This window comes from Papio anubis, chromosome 4 (genome assembly GCF_008728515.1).
Source record: "Papio anubis isolate 15944 chromosome 4, Panubis1.0, whole genome shotgun sequence".
Taxonomy (NCBI): domain Eukaryota; kingdom Metazoa; phylum Chordata; class Mammalia; order Primates; family Cercopithecidae; genus Papio; species Papio anubis.
The window spans coordinates 2,011,049-2,025,723 of record NC_044979.1 but is presented as its reverse complement, the minus strand read 5'-3'; the positions used below and the strand labels follow the sequence as shown (position 1 = coordinate 2,025,723).

The window sequence follows — 14,675 nt, the reverse complement described above, 5'->3', positions numbered from 1 at the left end:
ACAAGAGCAAAACTCTGTCTCAAAAAAAAGAGAAAAGAAAATCTTTACAATGAAATCCCATAGTTCTTTCTGTTAAAGTGAGCCCAAGAACCTTCTAACTTAATAATATATATGTGAAAATAAAGGTGAGTGTTTTGCTAGGCTAACCTGAAAAACTGTAAACTTAGTGGTTTTCGCACAATGCAGTTACAGAAGATACAGCATTAATTTTATCTGCATGAATTAAACCTTAAGATTATATACTACTTTTTCTTCCTGAATGTATAAATCATCCAGTCTTGATTAATGTAGAAGCTAATAGTTATGTAAGTCTGGTGAGGATAAACTCATTTTCTCCTGTTTATTGACATATTGCTTATAATTGAAATTATTCTGAATATGATGTCATTGTACAGTACTGTACTTTGGAATGTGTATATATTTACACAAGATCCAGGGAAGAGAATTTGTGATTTTAAACCTTTCTCCCACAAATGAAGTTTATGTAAGTTATATCTTATTAAGGCTGTTTAAAATAGTAAAGTTTAGACTAATAACAAAACTATAGTTGTTTGAGGATGGTAGTTAACTTAGTTTCACATATTTAAGACTTTCCTTACATTATTTTCTGCATGGAAATTCCCAAGGGGTTACCAACTTCCAAAACATCAACCATCTGATGACAGAGTTAAACTTTGTACTAACATGCTAAAAATTGCTCAGATCTAAGTAAGTGTAATAGTACAACAACTAATAGTGTGGTACCTGAACATTACGTCTTTAAGAGATGAAAATTGTATATTGATTGATTATGATATTTATTGGGTCATAATGTATTTAAATTTTCTTTAATGCATATGTTAGTGATTGTTTACTGTGATAAAGTACAAAGAGGTCTTCAGGAGTGATCCTACAGAGGGAGAATTACCTCCTGTCACTGGCCACTTCTCAATTAAAAGTTCCATTAGCAAATGATTCTTGCTTCTGGTGTGGGTCATGATTGCATTTTATCGCCTGTAAATCAGGCTGCAGACAGGGAATAAATAAACAGCCCAAGGATGTGGTAATGTCATCTTGAACTTTTTTTTACAGATAGAAGCACCTAGGTCCATTTAAACCAATTAAGTTCAGAATATTTATTGAGGCTAAGCCTTTATCATATTTGAATTCTATTTGAAAATGGCTTTTTTTCTTGCTTTAGAATATTGATTTAATTGGAATGGCATGCCTATAAATCAGATTATTTGATATTATCTTGGTTATATATTTGAAAATTTTAATTAGATTGTATAACTTCAGCATGGTTTATAATTTTTTATTACAGTAGAATTCAGTGTGCATTTATTGTATTATGTAGTATAATATTGGCACTTAACAGTTTATATTGAGATTTTCAAAAGTTGGAAAGTTTCTTTTTCTCCATCATTAGCATCCTTTTGTAAAATGCTCACTGAATTTGCTGAAGCTTTAAACATCTAAATTGAGGTGAATACTAGTCATTTTAGTTGCCTTAGCCCTTAAAGAGGCAGAGCTTCTCTTGTATAATACCTTGTTCTGGCCGGGCGTGGTGGCTCAAGCCTGTAATCCCAGAACTTTGGGAGGCCGAGACGGGCGGATCACGAGGTCAGGAGATTGAGACCATCCTGGCTAACACGGTGAAACCTTGTCTCTACTAAAAAATACAAAAAACTAGCCGGGCAAGGTGGTGGGCGCCTGTAGTCCCAGCTACTCGGGAGGCTGAGGCAGGAGAATGGCGTAAACCCGGGAGGCAGAGCTTGCAGTGAGCTGAGATGCTCGCTGCAACCTCCGCTTCCTGGGTTCAAGTGATTCTCCTGCCTCAGCCTCCTGAGTAGCTGGGATTACAGGTATCCACCACCCTGTTCAGCTAATTTTTGTATTTTTGGTAGAGATGGGGTTTCACCATGTTGGCCAGGCTGGTCTGGAACTCCTGACCTCAAGTGATCCGCCTGCCTCAGCCTCCTAAAGTGCTGGTATCACAGGCGCGAGCCACCGCACCCGGCAAGACGGTTTTCTATGTAAGTTTATTTCTTCAGAATTAACCATAAAATACAAATGGTTTAGATTCTACAGTAAAAATGAGAGATGTATTCCTGAATTCAGTTGATTGCTGCACCTAAATAAGATTTCTTGGCCGGGTGCGGTGGCTCACGCCTGTAATCCTAGCACTTTGGGAGGCCAAGGCGGGTGGATCACTAGGTCAGGAGATCGAAACCATCCTGGCTAACACAGTGAAACCCCATCTCTACTAAAAATACAAAAAATTAGCCGGGCATGGTGGCGGGCGCCTGTTGTCCCAGCTCCTCAGGAGGCTGAAGCAGGAGAATGGCATGAACCCAGGAGGCGTAGCTTGCAGTGAGCCAAGATCGCACCACTGCACTCCAGCCTGGACGACAGAGCCAGACTCCGTCTCAAAAAAAAAAAAAAAAAAGATTTCTCACTGTAGGTTTAGCACCACAAGGTAAATTCTTTCTGCCCTTGGATTAAGTAAGTCTTGCTTACTGTTGAGTTATTACTTCCTGTTTATTTTTCTGATCACTCCCAAGCAATAGTTAAACATCTGAAATTCATGAGGAGAATGGATCAGTATGATATTGAGACCATTCTCTTTTTTCTGGGCCATGTTTGTCACCATGAAGGTTAGAAGCACACACTCTTGCTGGCCCTACTTAAAGTCTCCTGTTTATCTTTGGCTCTTATTTGTGCAATAAAGACAACAAATAATCTAAAAAATAGCGTTGGGTGCAGTAGCTCATACCTGTAATCCCAGCACTTTGGGAGGCCAAGGTGGGAAGATCACTTAAGCCCAGGAGTTCAAGACCAGCCTAGGCATACATAGGGAGACCTAGTCTCTACTGCTAAAAAAAAAAAAAAGAAGAGAAAAGTAGCCAGACGTGGTGCTATGTGTCTGTAGTCCCAGCTACTTGGGAGGCTGAGGTGGGAGGATTGCTTGAGCCTGGGATGTAGAGGCAGCAGTGAGCCATGATGGCACCACCACACTCCAGCCTGGGTGACAGAGACCTTGTCTCAAAATAATGATAAAATAGGGCCCATGTAAATCCTTTTAAACATTTAAATATTCATTTAGATTTAGCAAATGTAACTTTTTGAAATAAAAGCCAAATGAAGGTGTATGGTGTTAATTTTGTTGTTTCTAAACTCAAAATCAGCTTTGAGAGGCAGCAGTAAGTAAAGTGGTGGAGGTCACGCTCTGGAGTAAGACAGGCCAGTGGGGACTCCTGGCGACACCAACAGAGGGCTGGCAGAATCTGGCCTGTGTTGTCATGGGCCTCCTTGGCTTTGGTATAAGCTTGCATTGGTCACGCACTCAAGGTGGGACACCAGATGGAGTGTCACGTCGTTCGGGTGGAGTGAGGATGCTGCCTACGACCTGGTGGTAGTGCTGGTAAGAAGTCATCGTATTCAAGGAGATTTGCTGATGAATCAGATGTTGGGATGTGTGAGGACAAGAGAAGGTAAGGGGACCGCCTGGGTTCTGTTCTGAGAACTAGAAGGATGGAGGTCATGTTGACTAACCTGGGGAAGGTCTGGGCAGGAGCAGGTGTGGGGAGGGAGTCATTCTTATGGAGGCTTAATGGGGGGCAGTTGAGGATAGGGGCCTCAAGTTCAGAGGCAATATCTGGGCTGAGCCATCAGCTTTCCCAGGGTACTTAAAGTCATGAGCCTGAATTAGATCACACAGGGTGTAGGTGTCACTAGAGAAGAAAAGAGATGAAGAACTGAGCCCCAGGGCTCTCCAAGGTTTAGAGTCCAGAGAGTGGAGAATTGACTAATAGAAGTTCAGGAGATGAAGCTGGAAAGTAAGGGAGAAAACCAGAAAAGTGGAATTTCAGGTACCAAATACAGATGGTGTTTGAAAGGGAGAGAAAGGTGGGTATTGTGTGATGGTACCGTTAGACCAAGTAAGGTTTAGCACTGAGAAGTGGCCATGTCATTTAGCACAGTGGACAAGTGATTTCTGTGGCGTGGTGAAGGCAAAAACCTCAGCACATGGGTTGAAAATGTCAGGATTTTCTTCTTAAAGTATCATATGAAAGCTGAAAATACATCACATCACAACAGAAGTGTGTACATATTCATTAGAATACATGTGAAAGAATGTTTATAGTAACACTGTATAGCCCCTAAACTGGAAACTACACAAATGTCCTTCAAAAGCATAATAATAATAAATAAGTTGTAGGATAGTCACAAGACTTATTGAATGAACAAACTACAGCTACTCAAAATGGTATGAGTGAACGGCACAGACCTAACATTGAGTTGGAGAATCCGGACACACAAAAGTACATTTTGTCAGATTTCATTTATAGAAGTTCAGAAACAAGCAAAGCTCATTGCAGTTTTTGGAAGGCAGGATCCTGATGCTCCTGGGAGGGTAACACTGGAAGGGGCGCAGGGGGCTTCCAAGGTGCTAGGCATTTTCTGTGCTGTGGACTAAGTGCTTTTCCATGAGTGTGTTCACTGGTTGAAAATGGATGGAGCCACAGGTTTGTGATGAGGGCACTCTGCAGCAGTAGACTTCAGAGCAGTTACAAGAGGAAGGATTGGAGAAGAATTGGGGAACTGGTTATCAAGAAAACTATGAGCAGCCGCTTAAGGGATATGGGGCTAGGAAAGCTGTATTCTGAAGATGGGAGAAGTAACGGCATGTGCGCGTGCTGCTGGAAATGAGTCAGTGGAATTGCTGAGGGAGAGAGGAACTGCACCCTGCAGAGTGAGGGTGTGGGGTCTGGTGCTGAAGCAGGGGGCGCCACAGGCCGTGTGTCCAAGAAGAGGGAGAGGAACACTGTGGGTGCAGCTGCATGAGCTGGGGAGCAGGAGCTCATTCTGACTGCTTCCCACTGTTGCTGCTTTCTGGGTGATGCAGCAGAAGGCGAGGATGGGAAGAGCAACGTTCCCAGTCCAGCCTCCTGCCTCACCTGAGGATCTGTTAGAAATGCAGATTCTTGGGCTCCCCCCCAGACCTTCTGAATCTGGAATTCTAGGGCTAGGGCTCAGCAAGCTGTGTGTTTTGGTTTTTGGTTTGGGGGGGTTTTTGAGACAGTCTCGCTCTTGCCCAGGCTAAAATACAGTGGCATGGCTCACTGCGACCTCTGCCTCCCAGTTCAAGCAATTCTTGTGCCTCAGCCTCCCAAGTAACTGGGACTACGGTGCCCACCACCACGCCTGGCTAATTTTTGTATTTTTACTAGAGATGGGGTTTCGCCATGTTGGCCAGGCTGGTCTCGAATTCCTGGCCTCAAGTAATCCACCTGCCTTGGCCTCCCAAAGTGCTGGGATTATAGGTGTGAGCCACAACACGCGGCCAGCAAGCTACGAATAGGCTTAAATTAATAAGCGTGACTCTGATACACAGTAAAATTTGAGAATTACTGGACTATGGAAATATAATAGGATTGCCAGTTAATGTAGGGCTCACTTGACGTTAATATAAAGTGAAGTGAGACCAGCCACGTGGGTTGCCTGTTTTTCTACACCCATGAACAGCTATGTGGGTCTGACGAGGATGTAGAGTCGGATTTAACCAGGGATGGGGTTTTTTGCCAAGTGACTATAATAAAGGGTGAATTGGTTGCAAGTTCATAGTGGTCACAAGAGCCTACCTTTGAATCTAGGCTGTTGAGAGAGGAAATTAATCCATGAATGGAGATTTGAGGGCAAGGGAAGCTGGATGGGAGAGGAGACCTGTGGAGTCGAGGTCCTTCAGGGAGTCAGTGTAGGGGTGGTTATAGCTAAGATCAGAGGGACTTAGTTACTGGTAATGCCACTTGGAGGACAGGGCTGAAGGAATTGGTAGCTAAGGTGGAGTTGAGGGACAGCCAGGATGTTAGAATGACAGTCAACTGTGGGCCACAGATGTCACCAAAAATTATCACCAGAGTGCGTTAGACTCTCAGAAGCTAAAATCTTGAATTTAAGGGGCAGTAACTGCACCTGGGAGAAGTAATGGATGCTCAAGCCCAGTGCATGAGATTGAAAGCCAGGGATTTTAAGGGGGAAGGAAGGAAAGGATGGTCTGGGAGTGGCAGTAAGGATAGCACAGGGGGCCTACCTCCCTTCTGTGCCCAGTGGTTCAAGGGTGCAAAAGAGACCACAACTACTCACGCAGAGTGTTCTGAGGAACACAGAGCGCTGCAGGGCATACGGGAAAATGGACTGCTGAGTGTCGCAACATAGTCAGAAAAAAATCCTGTTTTAGCTATGAGACCAGGAGCACAAACAATAAAAGGAAAAATGAACTGGACTTAAAAACATTTGTGCTTCAAAAGACACCATCAAGAATCTGAAAATTCAACACACTGAAAGAGAAGATACTTGTGGCATATATATGAAGGACTCCATGATAAAAAGATAGCCTAATTAAAAATGGGCAAAGGATCCAATTGGGCATCTCTCCAGGGACTGGCAGCAAGCAAATGGGCCATCAGCTCATGCAAAGATGGCCCGCATCACTAGTCGTCAGGGAAGGGCAAAGCACAGCCACAGGCTGCCGCGCACACCCGCGAGCACGGTGGGAATCAAACCAGGAATTGCAGGGTTGGTGAGGATTTGGAGGAATCAGTCCTCGTGCATTGCCAATGGGAGTGTAAAACAGTGCAGCCACTTTGGAAAAGTTTAGCAATTCCTCAAAAGGTTACTTACCTTTTGACCCAGCAAACATATATTTACACAAAAACTTACACACAAATTCTCACAGTAGCATTATTCATAATAGCTAAAAGATGGAAATGGCTCCAAGGCCCATCAGCTGGCAAATGGGTAAACAGAATACGGTTCATCCATACAGTGGAGTATTACGGGGCCATAAAAAGGGGTAAAGCACTGACACATGGCACACATGGATGTACCTTGAGAATGTTCTGCTCGGTGAAAGAGAGCGGATGCAGAAATCACCAAAGACATGCTTCCATTTATGTGAAATGTCCAAAACAGGAAAATATAAAGAGACAGAAGGTGGATGAGTGATCGCCAGGGCTGGGAGGAACCAGGAGTGGCAGCTAAGGGATGTGGAGTTTCTTTTTAGAATAATGAAAATCTTCAGAAATTGATTGTGGTGATGGTTGTACAACTTTATGAATATAATAAAACCTTTTAATGTAAGTTATGTGGATGATACCCCAGTAAAGCTGTTACAGAGGAATCATGCGGTAGGTAACGTGGCTGACTGAGCCAGTGTCACAAAAGTTAGAGAAAGCAGCAGTCAGTATAAATTGGAGTTCATGGGTGCTATTGTTCTAAAGCTGGAAGGAGTATAGCCATTAGAGCGTCAGCTCTTGTTAGGGATACAGTACCCCATGGTAACAAAATCTTGTATCATCGAAGGCATCAGTATCCTCAAATTTCTCAGGAGGTGGCTTGACAGATTTCTAGTCTGATATTTTATTCCCCTATATGGCAAAAGTAGAATTTTGAAACTTGAAAGATGTTTTCTTCTAATTGTTGAAAGTAGTTCTTGGTTATATGGGATACCTTGAGACTGGGCCTGCGTTTTTTGTTTGTTTGTTTGTTTGTTTGTTTTAATTCCTACTGTCTTTCAGAAGCAGGAGTGTAAAAACTGCCCTCAAATGCTCAGCTGTTTGCTTCTTGTCAGTGGAAGTGGGAATATGGGTTTGCTACTTTGGCGAACTTCCTTGTTCATGAAGATGTAAGTTTTCTATCTTCTAGAAATATTTTGGTGAGCAGGGTCGGGGGTTTCTTTGTTTTGGAGCCTGAACCTGGGAGCCACAGAACTAGAAGTCGAAGAAAAAAAGGAAGGGTTGAGCCAGGTGTGGTGGCTCACGCCTGTAATCCCAGCACTTTGGGAGGCTGAGGCGGGCAGATCACAAGGTTAGGAGTCTGAGACCAGCCTGACCAACATGGTGAAACCCCTGTCTCAAAATACAAAAATAGCTGGGCATGGTGGCGGTTGCCTCTAATTCCAGCTACTTGGGTGGCTGAGGCAGGAGAATCGCTTGAAACCGGAAGGCACAGATTGTGATGAGCCAAGATTGTGCCACTGCACTCCAGCCTGGGCAAAAGAGGGAAACTCCGTCTCAAAAAAACAAAAAAGGAAGGGTCAACTCCAAGCTCCTCAAAATGTATCATATTGTGGCTCGATCACTGGAGGCAACTATGAGGAAAATAAGACTGAAGACGTGCACTTCGAGTCTCCCCCATAGCCCCCACCCCCATTCCCTGTGCCCTGCAGGGCCTCTGAAGTGAAAGGAGAGTTGGAGACAAGAAGGGGAATCTGTGCAGGCTTTCCTTGTCTTTATGGAGTGCCACACAAGAAAAGATGTGAGCACTGTGAGGCCTGGGCAGCTCTGTGTGCTGGGGATTTGGGCAGCCTTTGTAGAGAAGTAAGAGTGCGGCACCCATGTCCTGATGTGGTGGCTCAGGATTTGCAAGGCAGAATTGCTCTTTTTCTCTGAGTAGCAGCTAGTGGGCTCTGCTCAGTTATCTGTGGTAGACATCTGCTGAATCGAGAGCGAGTTCACTTCAGCTCACGTTTAAAGATTGGCTTTAGGGCACCTGCCAGTGTAGTATTAGAGTGAGGCCCGCAGCCTGGCCTCTCCCAGGGAGCTTGGTGTCTTCCTCCTGCTGTTCCTGCATGGGAGGCGCATGGGACACTGGGACAACATGGATTTTTTAGTGCCAGGGTAGCTGTGTAGACAAAGTGTTGCAGGAGTTGACGGTGTAGAAAGCTCTCTGGAATAGGATTGTGAAGATCTAGGACTTGAAATGGGTGTTGACATATATATAATCTGAAACCCACAATCCGAAAACTCTTAACACAAGAATGAATGGGTTTTCTTGCAAACAGATTCATGAATGCAGAATTCCAGTATGTAATGTGGTCCCTGACATATAGTTGGCACTTAATAAATGTTTGTTACATGAATGGGTACCATATGTTATATTTGAACTCTTGCATTAAAGATGAGGTATGTTGCCGGGCGCGGTGACTCACACCTGTAATCCCAGCACTTTGGGAGGCCAAGGCTGGTGGATCAGCTGAGGTCAGGAGTTCAAGACAATCCTGGCCAACATGAGGAAACCCTGTCTCTACTAAAAATACAAAAATTTGCTGGGCATGGTGTGCGCACCTGTAATCCCAGCTGCTTGGGAGGCTGAGGCAGGAGAATCACTTGAACCCAGGAGGTGGAGGTTGCAGTGAGCTGAGATTGTGCCATTCATTGCACTCCAGCCTGGGTGATAGAGCGAAACTCTGTCTCCAAATAAAAGAAAGATGAGGTATATCTGCTGCCCCGTAGGAGCTTAGAGTTAGTTATGCAAGCCCCTAGTGGTCCCAGTGACTGAAGGGACTTCGTTTTTCGATTCCAACTTATTGATTCTGAAGCACAATTGTTAAATAGCATGTTGCTGTTAGTATACATTCTTATTTTACATTGCTTTTTTGTTTTTTAAAGTATGCAGTTAGTATGATTTGAAATAATTAAAATTATCTGGTTGCTCAATTAGGATGGCTTTAAAGCAAGACATCATCTCTTATATAGTTTTTAGATTAAGTTATAAATGTTCCCTTTAAAGCTGCCTGAAGATTGATAGAGATGCATTTGAAAAGCATTATTTTTTTTATTGATTCTTAATGTAGTAAATTACTGAAGTTATTTGGCGGCAAACAGAAATGGCCTGTGATGTGGTTCACATTTATTCTCCTGATAGAGCCACAATTTGCATTAATTGCGTCGCGACTGCACTCACTTATATTAAAAGGCTTCTACTATAATTAATCCTTTTTATTTCAAATCATTTTGGCACGATTTCTAGCTATAAACATTCATAAAAGACAGACAGTTGAAAAATTCGTTACAGGTTTTTTCCATATACCTATTGCTATTTTTTTCATGACAAGTAGTTATTGATATGCTTCTAGGAACAAGTGTGGTACAGCTGGCTGAGAATTAAGGCCAATGTGAAAAATGCTAAGTGGATTATTTTGCATAAAAAATAGGCAGTTTTTGAAGTTGTATAATTAACCTGTGTTTAGAAAATACCTTGATTTATGCTTACATTTGTATCTCAGTTGCATACATTATGGAAATTTAATTTATAATCCATTTAGCTGATGCAATCATAGTTTTTAGTGCCATCATTTATTGGTGCTTGTATATTAAATGCTCTGAAGGTTTAAACCTGCCTTATGTAAAAAATTATACCTATGCATTTACATTTTATGAGTCACAGTGGGATTTCTGTTTAAAATTCAGGTAGTTCTGATATATTTAACTAGTTTCACTGGTTTATTGTTACTAATGCAGAAATGGCAAACAGTGACCTTATATATTGAACATCAAATGATTTACATTTCCAGTTTACTTTTAAAATCCACTGTACAAATGAGGGCTTTTCTTCAACACCTGGAATCAATCATGTAGTTTTATGCAGAATGTTCTCCTTGGCTTTGAACTCGTCATTCATTTCGAAATGATGACATTTATCAGTGCCCCAGGTTAATAGTATTAACCATCCTTAACTTTAAACGAACTGTGCCTTTTCAACACAACTTTCTTTACATTGTCAGCAGATGATGACTATGTGCCTGTTGCCATTTTATTCATTCTCTCATTAAGAAACCCTTTTTTGCCATCTTTTCAAAATTAATTGGGTAATCATTAGTCCTCAAATCAGAAATAAAAACACAAGGACATAATACTTTGGTTTACCTGGCAGAGGCCAGCCGCAGTCTTCTTGGAGGGGATATTATGCCGGCTCTAGTTATCAGACATGCACTGGGCTCCTTAAAAAAACATTCTTCAGTCAGGAGTTCGAGACCAGCCTGGCCAATATGGTGAAACCCCATCTCTACTGAAAATGCAAAAATTAGCTGGGCGTGGTGGTGCACACCTGTAGTCCTAGCTACTCAGGAAACTGAGACAGGAGAATCGCTGGAGCTCGGGAGGCAGAGGCTGCAGTGAGCCAAGATCGTGCCACTGCACTCCAGACTGGGCAACAGAGGGAGACTCCGTCTCAAAAAAAAAAAATAAGCATTCTTCACAATGTCTGTCATTTTCTGAAACAAAAACCCAGTGGCATTCTAGATGTTTGCTTTTGGGAAAACCTCAACAGCTGTTTTCTCGTTTTCTCCGGTCATATTAGTGGACACGTCCTTAAAATGTGACTCTCAAGGGGAGTCTGAGCATGCCCTGTTGGAGTGTGTAAGTTCTGGAGTGCTTGTTTAAGGATGCGCATTTTATGGACTACACATACGAGATAGATTACTAAACACGGTAACTGGCTGGAAGCTATGACTAAGCGAAGGACTCGCTCCCCACAGGAGCAATGGTTTACAGTTGAAACGTTTCTCCTTTGCTGGAAGCTTGCAGAAGCACAGTCCCGGCTCTTTGGAAGCTGCTTACTCCCATGTTTTTAATTCACACAGATCTCTCTAAAACATATCTAGCAGGGCATGATACGTTTGGGTGATGGCCTCTAGGTTGGAAGGGTGACTTCTGAGTTGACTGTCTCCTGGATGAATGACTACCCCATAAAGTTTTGTTTTGATTTTGGTATTGCCTGGGTAGCACGAAAGCACTCAAATCTTAAAACAGTGGGATAAAGAGGGCCTGGGTCTATCACAGCATCTCCTGTGGTACAGCTCATAATAGTCATTTGCAAGGTGTGGTTAGTCCAGCCTTCACCTTCCCTCTCTCTGTCCTTCCTGGCGTCCCTCATTCTCGGGCAGAAATTCCAGTGCTGCACCTCCAGACGGTAGGAAGCCCGCGACCGCCTCTGTGGAGAGGGTTTCTTTCTCTACAACTAGGCCACCGGTTCTCCACACACCCTGGGGGTCATTAGACCACCTCTGTTCGACCTGGGAAAATAGGAGCACTGGAAATACACATCTCTCTGAAGACTGGATGTTTTCTTTTTTTTTTTTTTTTTTTGATACAGAGTTTTTGCTCTTGTTGCCCAGACTGGAGTGCAGTGGCACAATCTCGGCTCACTGCAGCCTCCACCTCCCGGGTTCAAGTGATTCTCCTGCCTCAGCCTCCCGAGTAGCTGGGATTACAGGCATGTGCCACTGCACTTGGCTAATTTTTATTTTTATTTTTTTTAATAGAGATGGGGTTTCACCATGTCAGTTGGTCTGGAACTCCTGACCTCAGGTGATCCAGTCGCCTGGGCCTCCCAAAGTGCTGGGATTACAGACGTGAGCCACTGCACCCGGCCTGACTGGATATATTCTAACACAAATGACTTTTGTAGAGGAAATCGAGATTTCTTATTTACTTCCATTCCTTTACCTTAAGTTAAAAAATTGTCCAGATAGACCACATGGAAACAAGATAACTAATGTCTAACTGCATGCCTAGCACAGTGTCTGGCACCTCATACCTAGTAAGTACTCAAGAAATGGTAACTGTTGTCTCTGTTGTCTTTATTAGAAAACTTTTGGCCGGGTGTGGTGGCTCACACCTATAATCCCAGCACTCTGGGAGGCCAAAGTGGGCGGATCCCCTGAGCTCAGGAGTTTGAGACAATTCTGGCCAATGTGGCAAAATCCCGTCTCTACTAAAAACACAGAAATTAGCTGGGCGTGGTGGTGGGTGCCTGTAATCCCAGCTACTCGGGAGGCTGAGCCAGGAGAATTGCTTTAACCTGGGAGGTGGAGGGTGCAGTGAGCTGATTGCGTGGCTGCACTCCAGCCTGGGCGACAGAGCAAGACTCCATCTTCAAAACAAAAAAAAAACAGTAATATTTCTTGACATGTGAAAATCACATGACACCCAAATTTGGAACATAGCCACCCTCACTCATTGACACATTGTCTGTGGCTGCTTTTGTGCTGCAGGGCAGAGTGGCATATGCGGTTATGAACTGGGACCCCAAAAACTGTGCTCAAATCCTAATACCCTGTCCTGTGAACATGGCCTTGTTTGGAAATAGGGTCTTTGCAAAGTTTTGGTGAGATCATCTCATCTTAATCCTCCTCAAGTTAAGATGAGGTCATAGTAAATAAGAGTGGGTCCCGAAATCCAGTTGCTGGTGTCTTGATAAGACAAAGAAGAGATTCAGACCCAGAGAGCACACAGGGAAGACATCTGTGAGAAGAGACAGGAAAGAGGGTGAAGGAGCCACAACCAAGGCCCACCGAGGGTTACCCTGAGACACCAGGAGCTGGAGACACAGTGAGGTCTCCTCCCCTGGATCTTGGACCTGTGGCCCGTGGAGCCGCGAGGCCATGAGTTCGTGTTGTTTTCAGTCTCACAGTGTGTGATCATTTGCCATAGCCACCTCGGGAGACTTAACAAACCTGCAGTTCTTAAAGGATTCACCGTCCTTCTCTTGAGGAGAAGCATTTGTTGGCTTCTGTTTCACAGGAAGGATCTGGCTCTTCATAATTCCACGATTTCGCCCCTAGGTGGTCTGTTCCAGAGTTCTCCGCATGCTGAATGCGTGCATTGAATGCCTTTGTGGGAGCCTGGAGCGTGGTACTTGCCCACTGAATATCAGCTTCCACCTTCGGTACTAGGAGAAAATACCTGCTCTCTTAGGGTTGGGTTTAATATCAAGTTGAGCATATGGCTCTTTGTTTGTAGAAGGCTTGTATATTCGATGCTAACGTTGTCACTGTTCTCTTTTGAAGGCTCTCTATGAGAACATGCTGGTGGAGCTGCCCTTTGCGGGCTTCTTCCTTTCCAAGTTGCTTGGAACCAGTGCGGATGTGGACATTCACCACCTCGCCTCCCTGGACCCTGAGGTGTATAAGAATTTGCTCTTCCTGAAGAGCTACGAGGACGATGTGGAGGAGCTTGGGTTGAACTTCACTGTGGTGAACAACGACCTGGGAGAGGCGCAGGTGAGGGGTCAGGAGGATTCACACACCTCTAGAGCAAGTAGCAGCATCTCCTTTTGTGTGGAAGTCCATTTGTGTTATAGTGTTTGACTTCTGCACATTTTAGTTAGAATGACCGTGGCTGTGAGTTAGACGTCGAAGCATGTAGCTCCGAAGCACCTTAGCCCTGGCCTCTGAGCTGAGCGCAGTTCCTGCTCCCACGCTTGAGGCCTGTTCCTGCCCGGCAGCCCCTCCTGCAGAGCTGTCCTCTTGAGGCTGCGGCCCAGGCTTGCTGCTTGTCTGGCTCTTCCTGGTGCTGGGGGTGGCCGTTCAGCAGCTTCCCGGCAGGACCCCTTACTTCGTCCTCACTCCTTACCCACTCAGAGCCACCACAGCTGCTCCAGCACTGTCTGGGGTGTGTGTTCATTACCCGTCTGGTTACTTTTGTTACTTACATCCTTTTTAAAAAAGAAAAAAGAAAGGTCTGTATTAGAGATTCAAACTGATTTTCTTAATAACAGCTTTATCAACATGTAACTCACATACCATAAAATCTGCCCTTTTTGGTATATGATGCAGTGGTTTTTAGTGTATTCATAGAGTTGGGCAGCCATCATCACCCCAGCCAATGTTAGCACATTTTCCTTGCTCTACAGAGCAACCGTGCACCCGTTAGCAGGCTCCCCCACCCCATACAGGCAGCCACCAGTCTGTTGTGTGTCTGCATAGGCCTGCTGTGGACACTTCACATCAATGGAGTCTTTTTTTTTTTTTTTTTTTTTTGAGATGGAGTTTCACTCTTGTTACCCAGGCTGGAGTGCAGTGGCGTGATCTCGGCTCACCACAACCTCCACCTCCCAGGTTCAAGCGGTTC

General features: G+C 44.1%; 1 protein-coding gene across 3 annotated transcripts in view; it reads left to right on the top strand.

The window, feature by feature from the left end:
- The window catches only part of UBE3C (ubiquitin protein ligase E3C), a 116,841-nt gene extending 103,068 nt beyond the window's left edge, over positions 1-13,773 (top strand). The window contains exon 20 of one of the 3 annotated variants that reach the window (XM_031664970.1): positions 13,613-13,773. In XM_031664970.1, the coding sequence (XP_031520830.1) occupies positions 13,613-13,751 (139 nt within the window). In that variant the 3' untranslated portion in view covers positions 13,752-13,773. Of the gene's footprint in view, positions 1-7,559; positions 7,664-13,612 lie in introns of those variants that run through there. The other 2 variants (XM_031664972.1, XM_031664971.1) reach the window with 2 other exon arrangements.
- The last annotated feature ends 902 nt before the right edge of the window (positions 13,774-14,675 follow it).